Here is a 26438-nt window from a genome sequence, read left to right as displayed (position 1 = left end):
GCCAATACTCAAGGTGAAGGTGTTTTTCTTTTTACCCCTGAACATTTTCAAAAGAACAAATATGTAAATCCCCAAATTTTGAAAAAAAACCTTTCAGGGCAGAGGTTTCCAACCTTTTGGGCACCATGGACTGGTTCTGTGGAGAGAGGTTTTTCCGGGGACCAGAGAGTGTGTGGTTTTGTGTACTGCCTGCACCCCATGGATGGGGCTTTGCTTGTTTGTGCGGATCAGTTGCTGACGTGCCATGGACTGGTACCGGTCCACGGACCGGGGGTTGGGGACCCCTGTTTTAGAGGATTTAAAAATCTCAACCTAATTCTGAAACATGACAATTCTGTAGTGTTTCTATCTTGTTTCCTGAGAAGTAAATTTTAACACAGCTTACAGCTTGAGGTGATGTGTACAGAGTTGAATTGCAACCCTTTGATTGAACAAAGGCTTTTGGTTTTTTTCACATAGGCCTTCCCTTTTTTTGTCAGTGTGGTTTGTGCAGAAGCATTTCCTACAGGCTGAGCCCCTTCTCCCCCCTCAGGCATCAAAGGTCCTTGGGACAGACCTGAGACCCTACAGAACTCAGCTAAGAAAGCAGAGCAGCGGTCAGAGTAAGAAGAAGCTAGTGGAACCCAGCTGTCCTCCATTTGTTCAGTTTGTCCTACCGTTGAGTCTCCAGTTCTGTCTCGCTGTTTGTTCTTTGTGGTCGTCTGGGGCGAGACTGAAAAGAAGAGAGGGAACTTCAGTCACCATGCAGCACTGGACTTGTAAGGGAACAGCCATCGTTTTTCTTGCCAGTACTTTGATGTTCTGAGGATAGACAAGTTAATGGAACCTTTCCTTTGGGATTTAGAGCTGTCTATGGGTATTCCTTGATTTATAACCATTTGTTTGGTGACCATTCAAAGCTACAACGGCACTGGAAAAAAAATGGCTTATGACCATTTTTCACACGACTGTTGCAGCATCCCCATGTCACCTAATCCAAATTTGGATGCTTGGCAACTGGTTCATATTTATGACCATTGCAGTGCCTGGGGCCATGTGATCACCTTTTGCAACCTTCTGACAACCAAAGTCAATGGGGAAACCAGATTCACTTAACAATCGTGTTACTAACTTAAGAACTACGGTGATTGTGGCAAGAAGGCCATAAAATTGGGCAAAATTCACTTGACTGTCTCACTTAGCAACAGAGGTTTTGGGCTCCGTTGTGATCATAAGTCAAGGAATATCTGCATTCCTCACTTGAGTCATCAGAGCCCGAAGCCCCAAACTGACTTTCCTGCAGATATGGTCTGGCACTTCAGTCCTCAAAAGTCTCAGCAATGGATCTTGCTGTCTGAGGATTTCTGGGAATTGGAACCCAAAACATCTGGCAGATGACCAGTTGGCTTAGTTAGATTCCTGGGATGGGATGGGGGAGGGAAAAGATTCATTTAAAGATTTCCAAAACATCAAAAATGCAGCTTTGTGAGGCACTACCCTTTGATATTATTTTGACACTTGTAGTTGACAAAAAAAGTAGTGGCATATAATTCTTTTTCTCCAGGGTTAGAAAACATGCCTGCAAAAAAGGTTGTAACAGAAAGAAAGCAATGACCCTTAATTCCTCTAGGTGTTCTCATTTCTGTCCAGAGAAAGCTTTTGTTCACAATCTCTGAATCAGGCAATTAAATATTTTGAATTTTGCCTGCATGCATATAGATGGGTAGAAAGTCCCATCTGCAAATATTTTGCGTTATTGTCCTTTTACAATGAATTTAAAAGGAAGCATGCACCTGTCTGTTATTAAGAGTCTGCCATAGAAAATGTCTAGGACTTTCAGAAGGCTATAATTCCCAAATTATTCAGGGGAAGCCATTAATAGTTCAGCTGACACAGAATAAGATAGTTTTATCTTGAAATTTAAATTTATTTTTTATCCTGTGGTACTGTTACTTTCTGCTTTGTGAAAAATATTTTGGGGTTTAGGCATATTAGAACTTAGATGAACGTTAACTGAGTTCACTTCACATAACTGCTCTTCTGAGTTTTCTTCTGCAGCATACAGTATACAAAATCTATTTGTAGTTAGCTGCTATTAATATTCCAGTTATTTTCTCCCCTTCAGCCCCAGGGCACAAGAGCATAAAATTGCATTCTAAGAATAATTATGAGACATAAAGGGCCATGAAAGGTCTATTTTGTAAACCTATGGCTGGTGACGATAAAAGTCTTGTTTTTAAGCACCAAACAAAATGATTGAGACTGAGCTATACTGTACAATATATGATGGCCTTAAAGTATCTTATAATTTGGATTCCTGTTCAATTACTTATGTTTTACTCCTCACTACTGCTTATACAAGTTGCACACATTCAAAACTTTCTGCCCACATTTTTTAAAAATAAAAAATATGCCCTTCTCTAGGTTTTTTTTTAGTTTTGATGCAAGTGATTCCAGAATCTTGTACAATTGCTGCAGAGATCTGCTACAGAGGACACCCAATACTGTATCTGGGCCATGAAGCAAGGGACACCAGACCTGTTCCTCTGCTCTTGTTCATTTCCTTCCCCCAAAGCTCCCCTCATCTGGCTCCTTCCAGTCTTTAAGCCATTAACACTTCCATTCTCTCAATACCTTCCCAAAGTGCTGGGTGATGGGCAGTCTGCTCTGCAGGTTCTCAAACTGTTTGTTTCTGGTAGGCAGGATGGGACTGGAGATCTGACTGTCATTCAGGGACTGTTCTTGCTCTCTGGACTGGTGTAGAGTGGAATCCTAGAAGAAAACAGCATCTTATGGAGCATTAGCTCTGCTTTCCCTCCCTACTGTATTCTTCCTGGGGAGTCAAACAAGGCAATAGCCACACATACAAAGTCTGAAATATGGTTGCTAATGTGACCTAATGACACAGTAGACCAGTGATGGTGAACCTTTTAGAGACCGAGTGCCAAAACCACAACCCAAAACCCACTTATTTATCGCAAAGCGCCAGCGCCGCATCAGCATTGTGGTGTCCTCAGGGGGGCCATGGGGGTATGGCCCACTGGGTGGGCATGGCCCACTGGGTGGGTATGGCTGCGGTTTTAATGGCAGACTGGGTGGGCGTGGCTGGGGTGGGCATGGCCACTTCAATGTTGCTCATGGGGGGGACGCCTGTGGGGGCCGGGTAGGGTTGGGGGACACCCAGGGGGTCTCTGGCAGGTGGGGTTGTGGGAAGGAGGACCAGCATAGATGGGGGGAGGCATGCAATCCTAGCTGAGATTGGGGGGGCCATGGCGCCGATGGGGATCTGGCTTTCCCTTGGCTTGCTGGGAGTGGGTGTGCTCTACCACCTCTACTTGAGCTTGCTAGCTGGCCACTTTGCTCCTTTGTGCTGGGTGGGGCTGCCACTCCGGGTGGCGGTGGTGGCCTAATGGACCTGCGCAAGCTGCTGGCAGCGGTGGCGAGCATGCCCACAGAGAGGGCTCTGAGAGCTGCCTCTGCCATGCGTGCCATAGGTTCACCACCTGGCAGCACACCTGGCAGCACACCACCACTGCACTAGATAAATGTTATTCAGGCAAGACAACTTGCACAGAAAAAGACCTAATATGAAAGGGCTTTGGTGACCTCTGAGGGGGTTATGCTACATTAGCATACTACATGCAGTGTTTTTCATCTTTGGCAACTTGAAGATGAATCAGCTTCAACTCCCAGAATTCCTCAGCCAGCATGGTTGAAGTCCACATGATTTCAAATTGCCAACATTGGAGAAATACTGATTTACTACCTGCTTTTTAAAATGAATTTATTCCTGTTCTTTTTACCTCCTTGTGGACTTTGCAACAGGAGTAGTGTAACATGCAGACATAACTGCACTTGTATGGTAAAATATACTACTATCACACTGTTCCCCCCCCTTTTGTAACATTTTTTAAAAGTAGAAGATTGAAATAGGAAAGAAAATTGTCTCTTACTTTTATGCGGCTCCTTATGTTTTTCAACCTGATTTTGGCATGACCTTTGGCCTGGAACATACAAAACAAAGTGATAAGTATAATTTAAGGGCATGTAGTAGGAGGGAAGAAGACAGGCATGGATCATCGCAAGAACCAGCTTAGTTGTTTGTGTGTGTGTGTGCATGTGTGCATGTGTGTGTGTGTTTGTGTGTTTCCCCCTCTCATTTCCCCAGAGACATTATTACCAACTGTCCTTTGAAAAGCATTTTCAAGGCATCTCCATTTGTTTGATTTTAATGAATATTTGTTATACCGTCACCCAGTGTCACTTTGCAGAGTGAAATGGAGTCAGTATATAAATTTAATAAAATAAATAAGTAAAATACTATACTGTACTTTTATTTACCATTGTTCCGGAATGGAGCTTGTCTCAAAGGAGGATTAGCCTGAAATGCTTCTAAATTATGCACATCTATATCCAGTATTTATACATCTAGTGCACCTGTCCATCCATATATATATATATATATGTTAAAAAAATTGGCAAGCCAAAAAAATTTACACAAATATGAGCTGCCATTGCTGTGGCTACTGCCTGTAGATGGCCTTGGGCTAGGCTGAACAGGAAATAAGATTTGTCCCGTGTCTGGGACTAAGCAAGTGTATTCTGAATGCTCAACAAACATTTAACATATATATATAAACACTCCTTTTCCATCAGGCTGGCCTGGACTGACAGGGATTTTAATTATGTTTTTAATTTTTAACTTAATTTTAATTTTAATTTATTCTACTGGGGCTATTAATTTAATTTCTTTTTAACTTTTGTATTATTGTATTTTATTGTTGTTAGCTGCCCTGAGTCCTTCGGGAGATAGGGCGGCATATAAGTCCCAATAAATAAATAATAAATAAATAAATAAATATTCCTATGTTTTCTTTACTTTTTTTATTGCAGTTGTTTTTTATTTTTCTTTGTTTTCAATTCTGTTTTTTTTAGTTTTGCAAACAATATATTTAAAAATAAATAAAAATATTATTGTAAGACATTTCAGGAGATGTGTGGAAGAAGAAGAAGAAGAAGATTGCCTTACATATTGATATGCATTCTTAACAGCTGGATTGGTCTTATTCTTCACAGTACTGATCAGGGCTCCTCCACTTTTCTAGTGAGAAAAGATCAGAAATGACTATTAAGAGCAAGGCATTCAAGCCACATTCCACTGCAGCTATTGAAATAAGACAAGGAGACCCCTGGGTGGTCTGACTGAGTAGAAGAGCAAAGGGAAGTTATGGGAAGTCCTACAACAAATCCCAAGTGGACAAGGAAGCTCATCCAGCAAAATGGTGCTGAATTTCTAACATACAACAGGTCCTTTTAGCAGCCTATTTAAAGGAGACTCCCTGTAAGGTAGATTGGAATTATCCTCATATTGGAAATGTGTGTAAGATATCTTTGTGGCGTGGACAAAAGGTTTAGGACCTGGAGAGCAGGTCCATGACAAAATTAATATTCCTCCTGATCTCATAGCATCACTCTCATAGATTAGACTGGGGATCAACATGCAGTAATTGAGGAAATTCAGAGAGCAACGTCTTCAACCTAATCCTCCTAGAAGATTATTAAAATTTGGGTTGAATTCTGGCAATTCTTAGGTGATTTGTCTTGAGATTTATGGCTGTGTTAAGGAGCCTTCTTATGATACCAACAGAAGAGAATATATGTAGCTCAGGGTTGAACTGTGGAATCCATGCTGCTCTCTGAACTTGACTGTTTGCTGGCAGACATTTCATTACCAACTAAGTAACATCATCCATGCTCAATGATGATGAATGCATGGATGATATTATCTAGTTGAGTAATGAAATGTCTGCAAGCAAAAATCCAAGCTCAAAGAGCAACAAGGACTCCACAACATACTTGTGAGCATATTAGAGGAATGTCTCTCAAACTGGTTTTTTATTTAGGGTGACTGCACAAGGGTTGCACAAATTCTTTGCTCCATCTAGTAGTAGTCATCTGGATTTTTGCCTTCCAGATCTATCTTCAGTACAGGTCTATTGGCAGAGCCTTGTAATAACTCCCCAAACAAGAACAAGTTAATCATAAACATGAGAAGATAATTAGGTGAAGACATAACTGCTATTAAAAGATAAATGTCCTTAGATGAAAATGTATTTCTTTACCTTGAGGTTCTCCACCCACAGCTGATAAGAGTGCATACTACCTAGGAAGGAAGGGGGCACAGATGAGTTGTCAATCTGGCTGCAGGCCTTACAGAAAATGAGACTTGAACTGCATATTCAGCATAATGTATGTATCTGACCTACAATGTCAGTGATCTCTCAGTAGTTCTTTTTCTATTTACTTTGTGTATTTTTAACAGAAGTTAAAAAGTAGCCCACAAAGGAGAGGATGTTAAGAAGAGCTTAAGGGCTTTTGCATATCCATTGACCCTCAACAAGGAAACAAAAGAAGGTGGGGTCTACATTACCTGGGGACAAGCTGCTGTCAATCTCTTGTTCAAAGAGGTCAGAGAAATCCTCATTTGCATTTAGCTTTTCCAGCCGGTCATTGATGAACTGATAGCATTGCAAGATTGGGAAGAAGTAGAAAGGACCTTATTAGAATAAATAGGAAAGAACCATCTTCCTTTGAAGCGAAATATTTGAGTTGTTCAGCTGTGGGTTTAGTATGCAGAGACACATTTATGGTCTCCTCCTGCTCTGAGATGTGGGAATATGACAAGGAAGTAATATTAAGGAGATTTTTGAATTCTCAAAAAGGCTGAGGGAAAAAAAATCCACTCCTTTTTATCTGATCTTTCAATTCAGCCATCCCTATATAGTAGAAATTTGAGTGGATTAAATATTCTAGTAATGGACCATCGATTTGTATAAAATGTGTAGGCTCTTTGCTTGCATTACTCAGGAGTCCATATGTAGTTGACTGTTTCCTGTATTTGCCCGGGGGTTGGCTTGTGAAGGTTTTTGCTTTGGGGGCTGAATATGATAGCAGTCCATTTTCCGCCTCCCCCTGGATTTGCTTGAAGAACTAACTGGGAATCCACCTTGTTCACCATTGTGTACCTCCTTAAACAGCTGCAGATGCACAGCCCGCTGGAGGAAGTCCTGCATGGCGCTGGATCCCTGCTGTAGGAAATTCTCTTGGGAAAAGGAAGTATGCTTTTCCTGTGAGAAAGAGGGACAAGGAAAGGAGAGGTGATTGACAGCAAGTGTGTGACCAGGGTGGATGGGCAGAGACTGGACTAGGGAGGCTAAAAAGAAGAAGTGGTGGAAAAAATTAGAGCTGGGGAAAAAAGAGGAACATCCCTGGAATATCCTCCTGGATAATGAACACAACAGTGGAAATTGTAGAACCTGCTTGCTTTGAGAATTTCTTTACAGATCTATCCCAAACAATGGCATTCACTTGCAATCCCAGATCCTAAGCAGTTTCTATCTGTCCAGCAACATCAAAGTGGTTTTAGATATGGACTTAACCGAATGATGTTTGCAATGATGCTATCATGTCTGTGTATGACCAGATACTGATTTTCTTCATTGGAAACTTGTCTCTGTTCTAGAATTAAGTATGCTTTTTCCATGTTTAAAAACCCTTTAAACAAAATAATAAAAGTGCACTGTTGCATGAGATAAGGTTTCAGATTTTTAAAGGCTCATTTGTATGAACATCTTTCCCTTTAGTATTTCACCAAATATGAAAAACATGCCTGGGATTTTATTGAGGATTTTTTTTCCACCCCCCCAACTAAATTAGTCCTGGGAAAGCTTAACCTCTATTTAACATGTTGATTGTTGTCACCACAAGGGGAGGGGTTTCTATTGGGTGTTTTTATTTGGGGGTTTATTTCTATAAGCCACTCAGAGTCACCATGTGTGAGTTGGGCAGCCACATAAATTTTCTGAATAAATAAAAATAAAAGCCTAGCCTCCTGCACCTGTGAAGCTACCATACTGACACCCCTTGAGCTTGAAGGCTCAAACAAAAAGCAAACAAAAAAGCAAAGGGGTTTCCCAACTACCAAAAGTGACCACCCCCAAATTTGTTTTTCTTTACACACACACACACACACACACACACACACACACACACACACACACACACACACATATATATATATATATATATGTTTTCTGAGGTTTTCGCGGGTGCCTGTATGTGGATCCTTGGTTTTTCGGGTTTTTCCCCGCGTAGAACTAAAGGTGTGGGCGCAACGTTTCGACGGAATCCCATCCGTCATCATCAGGCTTTAGCTTCCTTCTTCTGGTATGAAGAAGCCTAGCCTACGAAAAAATCTACGAAAACAAATATATATATATATATATATATATATATATATATATATATATATGTATATATATATATATATGTATATGTATATATATATATATATACAGTGGCATAGCGTGGGGGGTGCAGGGGGGGCGGGCCGCACCGGGCGCAACATCTGGGGGGGCGCGCTCGCACTGAGCTGCTCAGGGAGCCCCAAGGGCTGCACAGAGTCGGCTTGGCTCCGCTCTCGAGCTGCTCTTCCTTGCAAAGCGAAACGAGTCCGGCAGGTGAGATGGGCGGCCACATAAACTGAATAAAATAAATAGAAGCGCCCAACTCTCCGCCCAGGCTCAGGCCAACCGCAAGCGCCCCGCAGGCGCCCCGGCAGGCTTGGCCGAGCGAAGACGGACCCGCCGGCCGGCTGGCCTAGCTTCGTGCGCATGCGTGGCTTTATTTAGCGGGGCTCACGTGCGAGCTTGAATGCAGCGGCTCTTGCAGGTCGGAGCCCCGCCCAGCCGCCCTCGAGAGGGACCCGGAAGCATCCCGCATGCGCGCGACTCTTGGAAAGTCTACGCCGCTGCGGGGCGCGTCTTTTCGGCGGTGCCATGACGTCACCGGGTTAGGGGGCGCAAATTGCCTCGGGTGCTGACAACCCACGCTACGCCACTGTATGTATATATATATATATATATATATATATATATATATATATATATATATACACAGATGATTCTTACTTAATGTGTTTTGATTAATTTCATGTTGTAAATCCACCGTAAAATTGGGGGGGGGAAAGGAAAGGTATTTTTCTTTCTTATTATGACTCTCCTTTCTTCTCCATCTCCAAAGTTTCTGTGGAAGAAAAGGGAGCTGTGTAGAACTTCCTCTTCCAGCTGGTGGCTGAATGAAGAGAAGAAAGCACTCACCAGACTGCAAAGGAGCCCCTCGCGATAGCTGCCAAAGAGAAGCGCTTGGGCCCTGAGAAAGGCTCGGGCAACTCCATCCCCAGTGGCTGCAGATTGCTTCTTAAGCTGGAACTTCAGTAGGGAGACCTGGAGACACAGAGAAGGAGAAAAATATATACTCGCCTAAAACCCAGAAGCCTTTCCTGACACTGACTGGGTTGACACATTTCTACTAAGCAATGCTATGCTAGAAAGAATGATTTATAATGGACAATGGTTGGGTCTACATGTACTAAGATGTCATTGCTAATACAACCACAGTTCTACACGGTGCCCCAGGTGTCACTAGAGCAGTATCCTATCCTGTGTGTCAAGACCTGTTCCATTAATTTTTTTTGTGATCCACACCAATGTAGTGTGGTGTGAAGGTTTCAGATTGGGCTAAATCATGGTGCTTGTTGGATAATTTTGGATAAGTTACTCCACTTCAGCCCATCCTACCACATGGAACTGGTTGTAAAGATAGTCCTGGGTGTCATTTTAAGCTCTTAGGGGAAAGAGTTGGTGTAAGTGTAATACATCTAAAAAATTGAAAATTAGGACCTTAATGATACCAGACCTGAGCAAAGCAGAATTCTTCATGACCACTAGATGGCAGCAAAGGAATATAGAACTCCTAACTTCCAGATTTTTGCAGCTGAGGTCTAATAACTTGAGTCCTCACTTGTAAACCTTACCAACCGCTGACACCAGCTCAGATTTTTCTAATTGCGGCTAACTAGTTTTGCATTTTGCAAGAAAACATTTCAAATCTTCCAGTTGGGAAGTGTCCCCTCTTCCAATTATGCCAGTGGTATTTTCAGGAAACGTGGGGGAGGGGGAAAGGAGAGAAAAACTACGTAGGGTTACATATAAATGCTTTAGTTAATTTAAAATGAAAATGAAACATTTGGAATTAAAGTTCACATGATTTAAATTTTACATCAGGAGAAACCAGAGTGCTGGCAAGGAGGTCAGAGCTCCTTATGTAGAGAATAATAAAAGAAGGCTCTGAGTAGTCATAAGGATTCTAAAACACTTGCATTTTTTTAAAAAAAAAGTCTCAAGAAAGTAATACTAACAACATCACTTGGGAGATTTTCCAGGTCTTGGAAGGGTGATTCCATTGTATTGCTATCAATGCTGAGAATGACGACATCTTCCAGGGCTTTGGTCCTCACGCTCTAGAGAAAGCAAAGGGAGAATTGAGAAGCCAGAAGAATAGAAATTTCCTTAGTCTTCTTAGCTTGGCTCACCAGAATCAACTGCTATTACAAAGATGACAGGAATGAAGAAGTAAATAAGGCCAAAGGTGTACAAATGCTCCAACCTGCTGCTAAAAAATATCCACAGAACAATCTTAGGCCAATCTTAGGCCAGTTATCCTAAGGACAAGGTAGTTTTGCAGTCTCACCTCCATAAGGCTTGTGTGGACTCCGATGAGATAAGGCATAGGGGCGCTGTTGGTGAAAGAGATAAATGTTAGAGCTAGCACCAGTCATTTCTGGGTTCCTAGCAGGTTAGGCCCTCCTAGACCCAGTTTTTTTAAAAATACACTGTGATACTTTTCCAGTCCCAGTTTTCTTCCCTCTTTTAAGAAGTGCTGTTTCTTTAGGAGTAAAATATATTTGAGAAGGGCAAGAACGTGCAGGGCTGAATTCCCTTTTGACGCAGATCTCTGCAGTATGTGAAGCCTTCCCTTCACAAAGTCTTCCGTTAAGATGTAACCAAAATGTGGCCAGCTCAGAACAGATGGTAGTGCCACAGAAAACGGACTCCTCACATACATTCTTCAGGCACCTCCTCACTAACTATGACTAAACCCAAGAACTACAACCTAGCCATACAAATGTCCTCAAAATAGTCTCATTTGGGTGATAAACAACATCAAAGTCAATATAATGGCTGGGGAACCATTGAAGCTGCTCGGCCTACAGAAGCTGACTCTCAATTGAGGAAGGTGCAGCCACTCACCAGCAGTAGTCCAGGAGGTGCGGAGGCAGTGCAGGGATAAAGATGTGCTGCCAGTACATGGGATACAACAGGGAGGAGGAGGCCTGGACACAGGCTGTCAGCTACAGGGAGATGAGAGACACACCTTACATTAGAGTAGACTGACCCTGCTTGGAAGCTGAATAAGGAGGCAGGGCTTTGCATAACTCTTCTTCCCAAAGTGAAATGCAAGTAGTACTTTCCTCCCAGACATGCAGAGGATTGAGATTTGAATCAGTAGCCTCCTAGTCACTACACATGCAGGGATAGTGAACATGGGTGTGGAGGGAGCAGGTTTGTGTCTGCAGTTTACTCGCTCAACATGCTAAACAGTCCTGATTTCTGTCAGCCCTGCTTTAGGCATTAGGGAGTAAAAGGCCCTAGGAGGATATCGTGGTAGACTGCTACTGTGCAGCCACCGAGGGGCACAACCAATGAATATGACCCAGTTCTCTGTTTACACCTTCATTGAATATGGAGGAGGAGGGCCAGGGAATACAATTAATTGATAAGACGTATCACAAGACATCAGATCAGAGGATCCACCTTTGTGAGAGCTTTGTGCCAGGTGGGAACACTTCGCTGGGTAGAAGAAATGCAGATGCCTTAACAATTGTCATTTCTAAATCCTTCCCGCCCAGGCCCAGCTTAGCGCTGAGCTCTTTGCCTTGTGTTTCCTCCAGCTGCCCGGTCTCACCGTGCTGAGCTTGCTGCTGGTGAGCAGGATCCGGCGCTCGTGGAGGAGGCTTGCGTAGAGGTGCATCATGTTATTTATGTCCACTGCCACAACAAACTCGGTCAGATTTCTCTGGGGGGAGCCAATACTTAGTTAGGTTCTCTGGTAACAGCTTCAGCAACCAAACCTGACTCTAATCTCCATTTCTCTCTGTTCTGTTTCACCACGGTAACTCAGTGAATCTTTTTGCCACTTTTAGTGGTGGCTTTCACTGACTCCCAGAGTCTATTTTTAATGCCAGACCTTAACTTTGAAATGCAATTGAAAAATAGTACAGGGAAACATGTGCAGTGACTTCCATAATGTAATGACATTCAGCCCTGCAAATTTGTGATTATGGAGGTGATCTTTCAAAACTGGGGAGTTCTGACTTACAGAAGAAAATTGTCCGTACAAGGCAAGGTACTATATTCTGTGACAGAAACGCTATAACTTACATTGTCAGGGATGGTGGGCAGTTTGCCAGGATCAGGGGCAATGAAGTAAGCCTAGAACAGAGAAATAATTAATTAATCTAATCTAATTCAATCTTTTAGGGACGCGGTGGCTCAGTGGGTTAGGACGCTGAACTTGTCGATCGGAAGGTCGGCAGTTTGGCGGGTCGAATCCCGAGTGCCGCGTAGCAGAGTGAGCGCCTGTTACTCGTCCCAGCTTCTGCCAACCTAGCAGTTCGAAAGCACATAAAAATGCAAGTAGACAAATAGGGACCACTATGGTGGGAAGGTAACAGCGTTCCGTGTGCCTTTGGCATCTAGTCATGCCGGCCACATGACCACGGAGACGTCCTCGGACAAGCGCTGGCTCTTTGGCTTTGAAACGGAGATGAGCACCGCCCCCTAGAGTCGGAAACGACTAGCACGCATGTGCGGGGGAACCTTTACCTTTACCTTTAATTCAATCTTTTATATTTTAATGTAATGACTGCCTACTCCAGAAGAGTCTTGGTAGCCATATACAGAAGCAGAGAGCTGGTAATAGTAGTGTTGGTTAAAGTAAGCAACAATCTAGCAGATATGCAAATAGAAGGAATCTAATTAAGGCTACATGCTACATTGCACTACAATAGTTGTGACTGATCTTAACAATATTTTCACTTTTAATTAAATGGAGACGTGGGATGTTGTAACTTAGTTAGAGAAACATCATAAGGAGTGATGGTATTTGAAGTTTTCTTCTATGTGTTATACATTATTTTTCCAATTTAATTTTTCTTCCCAAACCTCCAAAGCTGGAAAGAGAAAAAAGAAGAATAAAAAATGCAGGCACATTTTCCCCTCATTCCTAAATTGTACCTCATAATTTTGATTGAGGAAATAGTTGCTGCCCAATAAAATTAGCAATTAATCAGATTACCTTTGCCCAAAACTACAGTTATTAAATCCTAAACCCATAGGGAAACCAATTATGGATTTTTAATGTAACATAAGGAACAGTGATTTGCAGCCCATAAGTCACCCTAGTCCCAAATCTGGAAACTGCAGAGAATTCTTAAGTCACCCTGCCATCATTTGTTGGTGAAGCTAACTCTCAGCAGCACTGTTTTGAAGTGGAAAATCAAGGTAAAGATAATACAAAAAGGCATTCATTTGGACTATTGAAGCATGCTCTACATGGGATTGTCCTTGAAGACCATCCAGAAGCTTCAGTTGGTCCAAAACACAAGATTGCAAATGAGTCCATCCCAATATGCCCATGTGACAATGCTGCTCTGTGAATTGCAGGGGCTTCCAACAGGTTTCTGGGAGTGATTCATTGTGCTGGTTATCGCCTTTAAAGCTCTACATGCCATAGGAATGGGTTATTTGTGGGACTCTCTTCTCCCAAGAACATCTGCCTTCCAAGTTCCTTCTTTTACAGTATTTATTGTTTCTTTTTTGTTATTTTATACCTGCACCACCCAGAGTCACATTGCTGGAATTGAGTCGCTTTATAAAGTTAAGAACATGTTACAAATCAAGTAAGCATTTTAAAAATATAAGCTATATTTTTTTAGTCCACTTGGGGTTAGGGTTAGGGTTAGGATGACCTTGGGGTCATCAACACAAGAACATTATGGGTGGGCTACACTTCTTTCCTGCATAAGATACAGCCTATATACAGTATGGACTGCCTCATGCAGGCCATAAAATTTGTTTGCATGCCCATAATAAAATATGCTCCTGGGGCCTCAGAGACAATGTTTGATCCTTCTGAAAGGAAAGCAGAAACAGTTCTAGGCACACTCCATGCATACAACAGAATGAGATGAGAACAAGCTGGTAGAATCATGATCCCTCCCATGCTGGACGGTCTCCAGATGTTTGGAATGTAACTCCCATAACTCAAGAGGCTAGATTGTTAGAAAGCAGGGAAGTTGAATTCCACTGCATCTGGAAACTGAATTATGCTCATTTTTTAAAACATTCTATTATGCTAAAAATGGAAATAAAAAACATAGTAAATGTAGTCAGAGGAATGGCAAAGCCATGTCTGGACTTGAGTTAGAATCTTCTTCATTTTTTTTACTTTTTTATTTAATGCGGTAAGTCTTAAAAATGAGAATAAGGTTTCTTCCACATGCAACTTCAGCTGGTAAAACCAATTCTGCCGCCCTCAGTGGCATGCACATACCTGCAGGTTGCAGTTATTCCTCCACAGCAACAGTGACATAATTTCCATAAGCAAACATGGGTAGGACCACAGCAGACATCAGACTGTGACTTACCAATGCTGTCCCAGTGTCCAGATTCCTATTTCTGTTTTGCCTGTTCAGATCTGTCTCAGAAGAAATTTTCAATTTACTTGCTTTTGAGTCCTTATAGAACAAAAGATGATTGAAAATGAAGAAAAAATGGGATTAGTATTCTGAGCTAGAGACGCAGAACAAAATTGCAGTTAGTAAGTATAGATCACAAAAGGTGTTACTTAGTCACCAAATCTCTTATGGTTACAAACCTTTTCCTAACATGAATTCAGAATCTCTTTCTATAATTAGAATCTGTTGATTCATGACCTGCCCTCAGAAACAATGGCAAGCAAACAATGGCAAACATATTCTGTGTGATAGACTTTCAGATTTTAAAGCATACTATCATTGCGCTTCTCAACCTTCCTCACATCAAGTTTTCCCAGTTCCTTCAATTTCCCTTCCTACGGTAGGGCTTGATTACCTGCCCCTTGATTGTTCTCATTGCACTCCACCAAACCAATTCCAGTTTGAATAGATCCTTTCTAATGTGTGGAATCCATTAGTTATTTACTAACTTAGGATGGAGTCCACAACTTGGAGACTGACCAGTGCAAAATGAAGTGGAACTACGTACTCACTTGATAGGGAAATGATACCTTTCTTAAAAGAACATAAATTTGTTTTTTACCTTTTTTTTGCAGCCAACTCACACTACTTGTTTATATTCTGTCCGCAATCAACTCCAAGATCTTTTTCAAAAGCTGAATAGTTGAAAACAGAAAACACCCTCCCCATCTGGAGCAGAATTCACATTGGAATAAAACTACTCAGGTGCTGCATTCCATCACATTAAAACTTTTCATTCTCAAACTTCAATGGGTGCGGGGATCTCTGACTGTCTCTAACATGTCTTTTCTACACATTATTACAAATAATGTTTTTCTGTGTTGTGAAAGTATCCATTTTTATTGCTAGACAAAGATGCAATGCTCTTATAAAAGCAGATAAAACTGAACTAGAAGGAATTGCGAAACTGATAGATTGGTTTCTTGATACAATTGGTCTCAGAAACTGTCTGGAAAATGAGTGAAATACTACAAGAACTAGGGAAGGAAGCCCTCCCACTTCTACTGGACAAAAAAGAATAATTGCCTAATGTTTCAGATGTGCAAGTTCAAAGGAAGAAATATGTATGCGTCTGTAGACAGAAAATTGGACTAAACTAATAAGCATTGCGAAGGGACACGGTGGCTCAGTGGGTTAGGACGCTGAGCTTGTCAATCAGAAGGTCGGCAGTTTGGCGGGTCAAATCCCGAGTGCCGCGTAACAGAGTGAGCGCCTGTTACTCGTCCCAGCTTCTGCCAACCTAGCAGTTCGAAAGCATGTAAAAATGCAAGTAGAAAAATAGGGACCACTACGGTGGGAAGGTAACAGCGTTCTGTGCGCCTTTGGCGTCTAGTCATGCCGGCCACATGACCACGGAGACGTCCTCGGACAAGCGCTGGCTCTTCGGCTTTGAAACGGAGATGAGCACCGGTCCCTAGAGTCAGAAACGACTAGCACGCATGTGCGGGGGAACCTTTACCTTTACCTTTAATAAGCATTGCAAGCATCTATTGCAAGCATTGCCACTATGCTACTATTAGCCATTGTAGTATCCCTTTTTTTCTCCTAAAGGTAGGGGATGTGGGCCTGACTTATGCTCACTTTTTAAATGTAGCCTGCATCAATCAATTAATTAATTAAATTTATACTCCATTCATCCCACTATTGAGCAATTGTGGGCAGTGTATAAGTGTAATAAATGAACAAAATTTAAAATCTGAACAACAGTAAATAATAAAGCACTTATATGAGCATAAAGGTGCCAGGCTTGAGTCAAAGGATGTCTTATTTTATGGCTAGGAATTTCTTAAAAGTTTTTTAAAAACTCTGCCTTTAGTTTTTTATAAATAAATCAAGCCATTGAACATGCTTAATAGTTCTTTCTCTACCTATTTTCCCCACAACAACAATCCTGCAAGGCTGAGAGACGTGACTGGCCCAAAGTCACCCAGCTGGCTTTCATGCCTAAGGCGGGACTAGAACTCAGAGCCTCCTGCTTTCTAAAGATGAATGTATCTTTGCATTTAATAAGCAGATTTTTTCAAGGTACAATGGTAGGCTGGGGGGACAATGACAATTAACAGGCAAGAGGATTCAATCTTGAAACTTATCAAATGGAAAGTGACCTCCCTCCATTACTATCATTCCAGGATCAATGGAAAGTTTTTCCACAGGCTCAAAGAGAAAGAATTAAATCCCTAAATCTGGATTTATGGAACTCCTCCTCCCAGTTGACACTAGGATCTCAGCATGCAATGCACTACCTTTCTTCCTCAAGCATACACTGACTCACTCCTGATTTCTTATGAGGTGCCATCCTCATTTGGCTTGTGTGTGTAATTGCACTTGCTGAACTGCTGCAACTCCCACACTGATGTTTAAAGTGGTTAAAAACTGATTGCAGCTGTGTTAGGATTGTCACCTTGGAACAAAGATTTGAAGTTGAGCACGGTACTTACAAATTCAAGGATGACGGGGCTGCAGAGGCTAGGCACAGGGTAGAGATACAATGCAGATAAGAACTCATCCAGCTCTGCGAACTGGCATGGAAGATAAAGGCAGAAGTTATACCCTTGAATGAAAATGTTAGGAAGAGCAGCAAGGGCAAAGAGGATCTGGGGGCATCTCTGACCTTGGAACGGATCCAGCAGGGTGCTCACTCTTACCTGCTCTTTGGCTATGCTTTCTGCAATGTAGTTCAGGATCTTGTAGAAGACTTCAAACCAAGGTAAGTAGCTGAAGGAAGAAGCAATGGCAATAATAATAATAATAATAATAATAATAATAATAATAATAATAATAATAATAACAACAACAACAACAACAACAACAACAACAACAACAACAACAATAATAATAATAATAATAATAATAATAATAATAATAATAATAATAATTTGGAAGGGACCTTGGAGGTCATCTAGTCCAACCCCCTGCTCAGGCAGGAAACCTTATACCATTTCAGGCAAATGGCTGTCCAGTCTCTTCTTAAAAACTTCCAGTGTTGGAGCATTCACCACTTCTGGAGGCAGGATGTTCCACTGGTTAGTTGTTCTAACTGTCAGGAAGTTTCTCCTTAGTTCTAGGTTGCTTCTCTCCTTGACTAGCCAATATAAAAATGATTTTATCATAAATACATACCTTATATCCAGATACGTTCTGGTTTGTCCACTTCAGGTGGCCAAGAAAAGTGTTTTGGATTATAAGTCACATAACTGCTCACCACTGGGTAGGCTGAGTGGGGTTTATGGACATTACAATCTAAATACCAGGAAGGATGGTATTGAATTGCCAATCTTTAACATACTACACGTATGCTGCAAAAATACAATCGCAAGATGGCAGAAAAACAATTTTCTGTTTCTCTTTCTTGCTATCAGTGGTTGCAATGGATGCAACGGCAGTGTTCACACAATACTGTGAACCAAGCAGTGTAATGACTGCAACAGTAATCCTGTCCTCAACAGTCACTACTAGTCAGAGAAACAAAGGAAAAATTCCAATTCTGCATATGGCAGCTTCATAAGCTCCTGCTGACCATGCCAAACTATCTGGTTTTAGGAAGAATTTAATCTGCGGTTCTGTAGATCAAAAGCTCATTGCCATCTTATGGGCTAATTTTATTGCAGAAAGAAATAATTTTTTAAACACTCAAAGCAGCAGCACAACCATCTCATTCTGCAAAAGGTGGAGCTGGGGGAGAGAGCAAGAGAGCTAATAGTTACTAAGCTAAAGGCCACTGATGGGCTGTGTTTACTCAGTGTGCTTAAACCGTTTATTAATTTATTTTCTGAGAATCAAATGAACTGGATTTGCACAATATGTTGAAGCTTCCATGCCTCCAGCCCCAAGAGTAAGGTAATGAAACTTAACATGCACTGACATGATCATTACACTGCTTGGTTAACAGTAATGTGTGAACACCGCCAGTACATCCATCCAAGAGGAAGACTGGAAAGAAAGATCTGGTGTATTGCTATTGCTGCATTTTCAGTGAACCTTTTCTTCCCATCAGACCAATAGAGTGTTTTCACAACGCTCAAGAAGTTCAAGAAGGCTTCTAAAGAGGACTAACTTGAGCCTCCGACCCAGGAGGAGCCCCTTGTACCTGAGGAGACACAGGCAGGCTCGGAAGCCGATGGCCAGTCGACAGAAGCCAAAGTGCTGTTTCCCCTCCACGTCGGTGAGGGCAAAAGTGAAGTGCTGGACTGTGGGGCATTCCTTGGCCCTTGGAAATAAATGGGGAAATAGTGTCAAGGAGACATATATTATGATGGAGAAGAAAGCAACCAAACATCCTACAAAGGCTGACCAATTTATCACAGCATATATTGTTGTAGGCATTGCCTATTTTGATATGTTAATTATATTCCTTAATTCACGGGTAAACTATATGCAGGGCTAATAAGTCCCCACCCCGGTTCTCCCTCTCATCTATATAGGCACACAGAACAACATAAACACGTGCATATTGAAGTGGCTGAAAGACCACTCAGTGACAGCTGGCTCGTTAACAAGGTTTATTTAGAACAAGGCAAGAAGGTACAGACGGGCTCGGCTTTTATAGCCGGCAGCCGGCCAGCCGGTCCAATCAGAGACCAGTCTTTTCGCGCCGCGGTTCTCTCCTCCAATCGTCTCTGCGACTTCTGACAGCTCTCTCCTCGTGGCTGGGCGGTTCCGCATTGTTTTGACAGCCGCGAGCTGTCAACTGGTTTGCGCTTGCGCTTTGCTGGGGAATTTTGACAGCTGTCAAAATTCCCGCGTGTTCTCCTGTCAGACGGCTTTACCTCATAACTTTAACACGTTTAACAATAGTAATAACTTATTTACATATAATACACATATATGTAGGTTTTCCCTTCTGGGAACAGGGAGAGAGGAGCTCTTTGCCAAAGACAATTCCAGTGTCATGGTTCCGATAAATGAAACCCATCAAAAGAGCTCCAAGGCAAGAATTCTTCCTTAAATAACATTTTATTAGGATACACAGTATTGGCACTACATAGCTGAACCCAAAACTAAATTCCCTTCCCCCAGATAAAAAGTAACAAGTTGCAATTCCCAACCCCCTGGAAGCAGTCATAAATCACATTCTCCAATTAGCCTGAAGCACCAGCTCCCTCTCCAGCTCCTCAACCCACCAAATGTTATCAGTTTGTGTCCTTGAGTTCCCATGGAGTTGCATTACTATTATGGATAGCTGAGCTCAAGCATTCACCCCATCCCCCTTATACATCAGATTCCTAAACAGCAGAAAAAGCACTCTGAAAGCAGAGTAAAAAATGGCTGCAATTTCCCTCAGTTGTCAGAGTGAGAACATCCAGTTTAGCAGGTTGGGACAAGCACGGTAGAGTTTGGGCTAAGAATGCTGGGGGTGGTGAGTGAAATCCTCTCCTGTACAATCCTAGGGATGCACCCAACTTGGGATCAATGGGGTTAGGGGGAGTAAAGTCTCCATGTCCAGTGGCCCTGGCCATTTGTTTTTCTCCTGCCCTTGGCCATATGGAAATGCCAGTAGAATAAATGGAGTCCTAACTCACATGGAGATCTGCATTTGCATTCAAACAAAGGTGAATCCAGCTCCTTTTCAAACTTAAAGTTGAACACTTGGAGGTTGGAGAATGAAGAGAACAAGAGCAGCATGCTTACTCTCCTCTTTACTCAGTTGAATTTTTCAAAAATTTAGGTGAATGCTGAACAAAGCTGAAATGGGAACATGAATTCAAAATGAAACTAGGAGATGCATTTCCGCCTAACCCGGATACAGATGAGAAGCCTACAGGGAACATATTAAAGCAGGCATATGCAACCCATGGCCCATGAGCCACATGTGGCCATGAACAGCTAGTAATGCAGCCCCACAAGATTTTTTTAAAATATTAAAAAATAAAGGAAGTTTGTTATTTACATACATTAACTATATTATATATTTTATATGTGGCCCAAGAAGATTCCTCTTCACTCAGGGTAGCTGAGGGTAGCCAAAAGGTTGGACACAACTTCATTAGAGATTTATAAAATCATGCACCATGCAAAGAAAATGGATAATGGGAAGAATGTCTCATAATGCTGAGGACCAAGAAACTTGAAAAATGGCAATTCAAGACATACAAAAAGATGTTTTTTTCACAATGGGCTAAATACAACTTTGGTAGTGTTTGTAGATGACTTATAGAGAAATTTGGAAGTGTGGGGATCCTCCTGTTCTTATCCTGTTAGATCTTTGAGAAGAGTTTAATACCACTAATCATGGAATCTGTCTTGGCTGTCTGTGGGAATTGAGGAAACTGTTCTGCATTGGTTTCGCTTCTTCCTGAATTGATGGAGCCAGTAAGTATTGATGGAGAAGAGATAAAAATGTGTTAGATTGGAGTGGTGGTGGTTGTGGTGGTTATGGAGTGTTACAGATACCTTTTTTTCCCTTCAAATCATGACACTTATTTTGCCCTTTAAAAATCCCCCAAGATTCCCTAAGTAATCACATGAATTGGTCTGAGAACTCTGGGAGCTACAGAGTGAGGTCAGCATGGGGTTGCTAGTCTATAACCCCAAAGATGACTCAGTACCATTTGTGAGCCAAGCTACTGTGTAATTAATTGGTACAAGAGAGTGCTGAGAGTGAATGGCTAAAATGGCATTAAAAGAAGATCAGTGGTGACCCTGTACTAGAAGCTGCTTGCCAGTGAATATAATATTAGTTGCTGGCAGCTGAGGACCTCCTGCCTGGTGATTCATGGGTTTTCATTGAGGCTGGTGGCATGAACTCGCCAATGAACCCTTACTTGCTATTTCTACTCTCCTGTTCTGGCTTGAAAGTGGAGATTTCCCTTCATTTCTTTCAACTGAAAAGCACTTATGAGATGAACATTTCCCCATCCAGGAGGAGCCTTGTTCTTTCTTCCCCTTGCCCACATTCAGTTCTGGGGAGGGTGTATGCCTTCAAACCAGAATCATGACTCATTAGAGAGAGAGGAAGCACTCTTTCCAAAGTGTCGACATATCTTCGTGCAAAGAGCAAGATTGAACAATCCACCCTAACGGGAACTATCTGTTTTTGCTAGGGAGAGAACGGAAGACAGACACAGCTCAGTCTAGCTAGCAAGGTGGAAAACTCTTCCGGCGGATGAAAACTTTCTCTTTACAGTAGGCTTTTTATTGTGGTTTATTTCCTGTTTTTTTTTCAGAATTACTGCTCTAAGATCAATAACTGATCTTGGGAGACTAAATTTACATGACCTGGACTACAAAAATCCAGATGACCATAGACAGTACAAAAATTTAAGAGTATTCTCTACTTTTCTAACATGACTTAGCAATCGCATGGAAATTTCTAGCCCAAATATGAAATGCTCTCCCACTGTTTGGTAAAGTGGTTTTGCCTGAATCAGGTACTGATATCAGTGTCTTACAGACTTATTGATAAACAGTGCCATTTCCAATAGATCAGAGAACAACTACATCTTTCTTTTCATTGTTGTTAACGTTGATAACATTGCCAATAGGATTTAAGGCATTAGGCATATATACAGCTCATTCATGCAGGAAAAAGACATTGTGAATATTTTGGTCCTCCCTAAATGCAGCTTGTTTCAGTACAGGTAGGTCCAGTTTAAAGAGTTAATAATCTATAGAAAAAGGCAGTTTAGTGTAGTGGTTTAAGACATCAGATTAGAAACCGAGAGATTGTGAGTTCTAGTCCCATCTTAGGCACAAACCCAGCTGGAACAGTTTAGGCTGGTCACTGTCTCTCAGCCCTTAGAAGAACAAACCATGTCAGCAGATGGAAGCAAGCTTAGGATATAAAAACAAAGACGATACTGCTGCCTTTTTTTGGATCCTGAGGGTGATGGTAGTATGTGCCTTGAATCAGTGGGGATTTTGGGCACATGGATCTACAGGTGAAACTCGAAAAATTAGAATATCGTGCAAAAGTTCATTTATTTCAGTAATGCAACTTAAAAGGGGAAAGTAATATATGAGATAGACTCATTACATGCAAAGCAAGATAGTTCAAGCCGTGATTTGTCATAATTGTGATGATTATGGCATACAGCTCATGAAAACCCCAAATCCACAATCTCAGAAAATTAGAATATTGTGAAAAGGTGCAATATTCTAGGCTCAAAGTGTCCCACTCTAATCAGCTAATTAAGCCATAACACCTGCAAAGGGTTCCTGAGCCTTTAAATGGTCTCTCAGTCTGGTTCAGTAGGAATCACAATCATGGGGAAGACTGCTGACCTGAGAGTTGTGCAGAAAACCATCATTGACACCCTCCATAAGGAGGGAAAGCCTCAAAAGGTAATTGCAAAAGAAGTTGGATGTTCCCAAAGTGCTGTATCAAAGCACATTAATAGAAAGTTATGTGGAAGGGAAAAGTGTGGAAGAAAAAGGTGCACAAGCAGCAGGGATGACCGCAGCCTGGAGAGGATTGTCAGGAAAAGGCCATTCAAAAGTGTTGGGGACTTTCATAAGGAGTGGACTGAGGTTGGAGTCAGTGCATCAAGAGCCACCACACACAGACGGATCCTGGACATGGGCTTCAAATGTCGTATTCCTCTTGTCAAGCCGCTTCTGAACAACAAACAACGTCAGAAGCGTCTTACCTGGGCTAAAGAAAAACAGACCTGGTCTGTTGCTCAGTGGTCCAAAGTCCTCTTTTCTGATGAGAGCAACTTTTGCATCTCATTTGGAAACCAAGGACCCAGAGTTTGGAGGAAGAATGGAGAGGCACACACAGCAAGATGCTTGAAGTCCAGTGTGAAGTTTCCACAGTCTGTGTTGATTTGGGGAGCCATGTCATCTGCTGGTGTTGGTCCACTGTGCTTCATTAAGTCCAGGGTCAACGCAGCCGTCTACCAGGAGATTTTGGAGCACTTCATGCTTCCTTCCGCAGACGAGCTTTATGGGGATGCTGACTTCATTTTCCAGCAGGACTTGGCACCTACCCACACTGCCGAAAGCACCAAAACCTAGTTCAATGACCGTGGGATTACTGTTCTTGTTTGGCCAGCAAACTCGCCTGACCTGAACCCCAGAGAGAATTTATGGGGCATTGCCAAGAGAAAGATGAGAGACATGAGACCGAACAATGCAGAAGAGCTGAAGGTCACTATTGAAGCATCCTGGTCTTCCATAACACTTCAGCAGTGCCACAGGCTGAAAGCTTCCATGCCACGCCACATTGAGGCAGTAATTGCTGCAAAAGGGGCCCAAACCAAGTACTGAGTGCATGCTTATACTTTTCAGAGGTCCAATATTGTTCTATGTACACTCCTTGTTTTATTGATTGCATGTAATATTCTAATTTTCTGAGATTGTGGATTTGGGGTTTTCATGAGCTGTACGCCATAATCATCACAATTATGACAAATCACGGCTTGAACTATCTTGCTTTGCATGTAATGAGTCTATCTCATATATTAGTTTCCCCTTTTAAGTTGCATTACTGAAATAAATGAACATTTGCACAATATTCTAATTTTTCGAGTTTCACCTGTACTCATCTTATTAGGGGCACATCAGGATATTTGGATTTTTGAGCATACAGGTCTTTAGCTAACAGAGCTGTGTTAGCCAACAGGTAAATTGAGTTTATGGATTCTTGGGTCTGAACTAATTGTTGGCTTTTGTTAGTCAGTGGATAGATTGGGGTGACAAATCATTTTGCAAAGCAGAATTTTATTGCATGATGAGTAGGGCTGTTCTGTTCCTAGATAATTTTATCAGTGCAAAGTCCTATTACTTTTAAAGCACTCTGACTTTTCACCCACCATCTGATTTTCAGGAGTCCATCTACAGTGTTAACCTAGAGCTGGGTTGTAAAGGAAATATTCAAACTTGGTGTTGCCTTGGGCTGCTAAAGTCTGACCCTGATTCACACATGTATTTGGGAACCATCAAATTAAGCATAAATAAAGAGGCCAAGTGATGAATCTGTGTATCAGAAAAAGCAAAATGGCTAGCTTCCAGAAATCAGAAAGCAAAATTTTCTAATGGTCAAGATTGCTCATTAAATTGCTATTAAAAGCAGTGGTTGATTAAAAAGTCAATAAAGTTAAATCACAACAGAGCATCTTTTTCATCTTTTTAAAGTGCATATCCATATCATCTGGAGAATTCCCATTGCTTACCTCTCTATATCAAGAGGGAAGCAAAACTTGGGTAGCATCTGGATTGATTCCTATAAGAAGAAGGAAGAATCTTTGATCATTATATTGCCTGGTTTCAACAGTGTCTCACAGAAACACAAGAAAGCATAACCAGGAAATCAGTTGCATAAAATATGGAATATTATGCAAACCTATCCACGAGTACTTGGAAGGAATTCCCAATTACCGTACTAACTTTGATTCAGACTACATTATTTTAATCCCATAAGTTAGTCCTATAGAAATGTTTTATATGATTATAGGTTGCTTTCATCAGCCAGTTGCACCTCCCTCAGAAAAATTCCATAAGGACTGGGAAATTATAAGATCCACCTGTGCCCCCTAACAAAGATAAATCTATTCCACCACCCCAGTTTCAGAAGTTTATGTGATTATTCTTCAGGAACATATATTTATGGTTGAACCATAACTCATTATCTGAAAAGATAATTGTTCACCCTCTTATCTTCAACAGAATTCATATCAGGCAAGCTTTTGAACATTGTTTTGAATCTCTAACTGCCCTGCTTGTCTTCTATGAAAGCCAAATGCTCTTGCACAGTTTAACTTCTGGGTGCAGATTCATATACAATGATAAATCAGAATCTCAAAGAAACCAAGCATATCATAAGAAACTACATCCTGGGCATGAATGGCCTTAAAATTATTTAACATAAATATATGCCAGGGATTATAGCCTATAGCACGGGTGTCAAACTCGCTGCGTCACGTGATGTGTCGTGATGTATCATGACTTTTTTTGCATTGGCGGAGCTGGGGTGGGTACGGCCTCCGCATGATGCAACCGGCCCATGGGTTGGCAGTTTGACACCCCTGGCCTATTGGGTCTCACAGGTAGTTCTTGCTTAACAATGGTAAGTAGGATTGGGAACTGCTGTTGCTAAGTGGCACAGTGTCATAATATCATGCTTTATGAACACAAGTCTCAGCACTGGCAGTTCCAACAGTCTACAGTTATTGTTGTTAAATGAATCACCATGGGTTGTTAAGTGAGGATCTTAAAGGTAAAGGTAAAGGTAAAGGTTCCCCCGCACATGCGTGCTAGTCGTTTCCAACTCTAGGGGCCGGTGCTCATCTCCGTTTCAAAGCCGAAGAGCCAGCGCTTGTCCGAGGACATCTCCGTGGTCATGTGGCCAGCATGACTAGACGCCAAAGGCGCACGGAACGCTGTTACCTTCCCACTGGAGCGGTCCCTATTTTTCTACTTGCATTTTTACATGCTTTTGAACTGCTAGGTTGGCAGAAGCTGGGACGAGTAACAGGCGCTCACTCTGCTACGCGGCACTCGGGATTCGACCCGCCAAACTGCCGACCTTCCAATCGACAAGCTCAGCGTCCTAACCCACTGAGCCACCGCGTCCCTAAGTGAGGATCTTACATGACCCCAACTTCCAAATTTGCTTATTGGAAGCTGGCAGGGAAGGTTGCAAATTGTGATCACGTGACCGTGGGACACTGCAATAGTCAGAAATTTATTTTATTTTATTAATCAAATTTATGTAACTGTCCATTTCACAAAATGTGAGTCTGGGTGGCTTACAATAACTGAATGACAACAAATATAAGCCTAGTGCCCAGATAATGATCACATGACTGCAGGGATGCTGCAA

The 26438-nt window shown here is 41.9% G+C and overlaps 1 protein-coding gene across 2 annotated transcripts in view; it reads right to left on the bottom strand.

Moving 5' to 3' along the window:
• DENND1C (DENN domain containing 1C) overlaps positions 1 to 26438 on the bottom strand; it is a 35535-nt gene that overhangs the window by 2956 nt on the left and 6141 nt on the right. Inside the window, exons 4-21 of one of the 2 annotated variants that reach the window (XM_081316535.1) lie at positions 24790 to 24839; positions 18765 to 18884; positions 17323 to 17392; positions 17116 to 17196; positions 14588 to 14677; positions 12321 to 12371; positions 11845 to 11955; positions 11130 to 11230; positions 10570 to 10615; positions 10238 to 10339; positions 9138 to 9263; positions 7005 to 7106; positions 6410 to 6497; positions 6102 to 6142; positions 5009 to 5080; positions 3933 to 3983; positions 2614 to 2751; positions 657 to 712 (exon numbers count right to left, since the gene is read on the bottom strand). In XM_081316535.1, coding sequence (XP_081172661.1) covers positions 657 to 712; positions 2614 to 2751; positions 3933 to 3983; positions 5009 to 5080; positions 6102 to 6142; positions 6410 to 6497; positions 7005 to 7106; positions 9138 to 9263; positions 10238 to 10339; positions 10570 to 10615; positions 11130 to 11230; positions 11845 to 11955; positions 12321 to 12371; positions 14588 to 14677; positions 17116 to 17196; positions 17323 to 17392; positions 18765 to 18884; positions 24790 to 24839 — 1496 coding nt within the window. Of the gene's footprint in view, positions 1 to 656; positions 713 to 2613; positions 2752 to 3932; positions 3984 to 5008; positions 5081 to 6101; positions 6143 to 6409; positions 6498 to 7004; positions 7107 to 9137; positions 9264 to 10237; positions 10340 to 10569; positions 10616 to 11129; positions 11231 to 11844; positions 11956 to 12320; positions 12372 to 14587; positions 14678 to 17115; positions 17393 to 18764; positions 18885 to 24789; positions 24840 to 26438 lie in introns of both variants that reach the window. The other variant, XM_081316534.1, reaches the window with a different exon arrangement.

This window comes from Vipera berus (assembly GCF_964194415.1).
Source record: "Vipera berus genome assembly, chromosome: 2".
NCBI lineage: Eukaryota > Metazoa > Chordata > Lepidosauria > Squamata > Viperidae > Vipera > Vipera berus.
The sequence above is the reverse complement of the archived record's forward strand: the minus strand, read 5'-3'. Positions and strand labels throughout refer to the sequence as shown.